Genomic DNA, 2,513 nt, shown 5'->3' on the forward strand with positions numbered 1-2,513 from the left:
TTTTTTTATAATTTTTTATTTTAATTATTTCTTATTATTTTTTACTTATTTTTTAAATTTTTATTCATTTTATTATTTATTATTATTTTTTTTTCACTTAACTTTATTGCTTTCACACAGGAGCTAACAAGCCCCATGTGTGTGATAGCATTTGGAGGTGACAGGTTCTCTTTATTGAACCTGTCACCTCCAATACAGGAGTTCTAGCACAGCCATGTGCTGGAACTCCTGTGACAGCTGAGAGGGGAAGGCTAGGAGTGCAGCTCTACCCTCTCACTGTATACACGGGGCTCCCCACTCTTCACCGTGGATGAATGTGCTGTGGTCCTGGGTCCCCTAGAGGAGCGGGGGACCTCGTAAACCAAGGCGGTAAGGGAGGAAGCCAGCGGGGAGAGGCAGCACGACATCGGCAGGATCACTTGTACTAAAAACACCGACTTCCCAGCTGTACATTTAGTCCTGCTTGCCCGGAGCAAGGCTAAATGTAGAAAAAAAAATCTACCCACCCGGTGGCTCTGCCGCCCCTCTACTCCATGTCGCCCCCGTGGCCCGTCCTCTGTGGCCTGGTGGTAAATCTGGCCCTGCTGATAACATTGAATGCAACTACTTCTGGACTCTATACAACCAGTCTGGTGCTTTCCTCTCTACACTTGAAGCTGATCTGGGATACAAGCCTACGTTGGGCCCTTGTCATCCAGACTGCTGTCCAAGAGATATTCCCACCCAACAATGGATTTTAAGAGATAGGAGGTTCCAACGCATCCCTACTGTATCCAAAGAGAAAAAAAAAATACGACTTTTACATATTAAAACTTAAAATGTAAATTCTCAACCTACACAGCGGCCATCATTGCTGAAGGAATCAGGGACCATCTACCGCCCCCACCCTCTTCCTGTACAGCCTCGTGTGTTCCGCAAAACATTATCATATGTCTGAAAACCACAGATTTTCACGCTAGAATTTGCTTTCCACTGAAACTAAAACAGATGTATATAGTAGAAGGAAGTACCATCGTTCTTCAGACGGGACTGCTGCTCCGTGATGCTGCTATCTGGGGAGGAAACAGAGAACAAGATCAAGAGAATTTCCCTCGCAAACCAAACTGTAAACATGTTCATTGTGATAATGATAAACTCTCATTCAGATGGGTGACGGGTCAATCTTGGATAAAACTAGTAACCCTACGAGTGCGGCTCCACATAGATTCTACATACATGTTCTCTATTTATAGCCGGCCACGTAGGCAGCATTGACGTGATGCTGCAGCTGCCCTTTGGAGGCTTCCTGCATCCTTTCCTTTTAGTCACTCCACAGAGAGGACATACTTCTACCATGGTGCTCCATCCTTAAAGGAGAACTATGGGGGGGGGGGTGCTTTTCACTCACCTCATAGTTCTAGCCGACCTGTGACAATGAGACTGTCACAGGTCGGCTCAGTAGATCGGGAGGTGAGAGAACACATACCGGCGTTCCCTCACCTCTCGATCCTGTCACAGCTCTCTGCCGTGACAGGGGGAGGGGCTGGATTCCCCGCTCCGATCCGCCAGCGCTGACTGGCAGAACGGACGGGGGAGGGGGCGGGTACAGCTCTAGATAGGCAGAGCCAGCTGTCAGTCACGCAGCTGGGCGGATACCGGCACAATTGTCGGGATCCGCTCCGGCTGCGGCGTCTCAGTATACCGCGAGCTCCCTATATACTGAGCTTAGGGTGACGGGAGGACGCTAGTTTGTGTCCTCCCGTTACCCTAAGGAGAACTATGGGGAAAAGCCCTGACCTCATAGTTCTCCTTTAAAGAGGAGATCTCTTGGACCTTGTACACACGGGCTTCAGCTTGTATAAGAGCAATGCGTCCAGCAAACCATTTGGAAAGCTTTCTGCCAGCTTCAAGCAGCTTTGTGGAAGCCTTTAACTGCCTCCGGGCCGGCCGTAGTAAAAAAACGGCCGGCCAGGAGCTCTCTAGATCTGAGCGGGCGTCTCTAGACGTCCGCTCAGACACGCCGCCTTGCGCGCGTGTCTGCGGGAAATGGACGCAATTTAAAAACGGGCAGCGATGCACGTTAATATACATGCTTTACAGCCGGCGGATTGCTTGTATTTAGCGACGATCGGTGCGGCCCCCCCCCTCCCTCTGCTGTCCCCCCCGCTGTTGTCCCGCTGATCCCGGGCTCCGCTGTGCCCGGTGCGAGCCCGGGATCAGCATGTCGCCTGTGTCACAGGGGCTCAGAGGGAGCTCGGTACACGAGCTCTCTCCGGTCCCCTCTCCTCTGAAAGAATGCGGAAGTGTTGTATAATACATCACTTCTGACTTCCCGTTTCACTCTCCAGCTTCAGAAGCTGCAAAGAAGCTGATGGAGCAGATCTCTGCTTCATCAGCTTCTTTTGGGGGGTCCTAGGTGACATTAGGGGTCTTGGAGACCCCTGATGTCTCCATAAAGAGGACCTGTCACATATTTTGCTATCACATAGGGGGGGTTTATTAGCCCCCGTATGTGATAGCAATAAAGTTTAGTG

The 2,513-nt window shown here is 50.2% G+C and overlaps 1 protein-coding gene across 1 annotated transcript in view; it reads right to left on the minus strand.

Moving 5' to 3' along the window:
- LOC108798276 (C-type lectin mannose-binding isoform-like) overlaps positions 1–2,513 on the minus strand; it is a 37,098-nt gene that overhangs the window by 30,483 nt on the left and 4,102 nt on the right. Inside the window, exon 2 of the mRNA XM_018570008.1 lies at positions 1,011–1,052. Within this exon, the coding sequence (XP_018425510.1) occupies positions 1,011–1,052 (42 nt within the window). The remainder of the gene's footprint in view (positions 1–1,010; positions 1,053–2,513) is intronic.

This window comes from Nanorana parkeri, unplaced genomic scaffold (assembly GCF_000935625.1).
Source record: "Nanorana parkeri isolate BGI_ZX_2015 unplaced genomic scaffold, ASM93562v1 scaffold1441, whole genome shotgun sequence".
NCBI lineage: Eukaryota > Metazoa > Chordata > Amphibia > Anura > Dicroglossidae > Nanorana > Nanorana parkeri.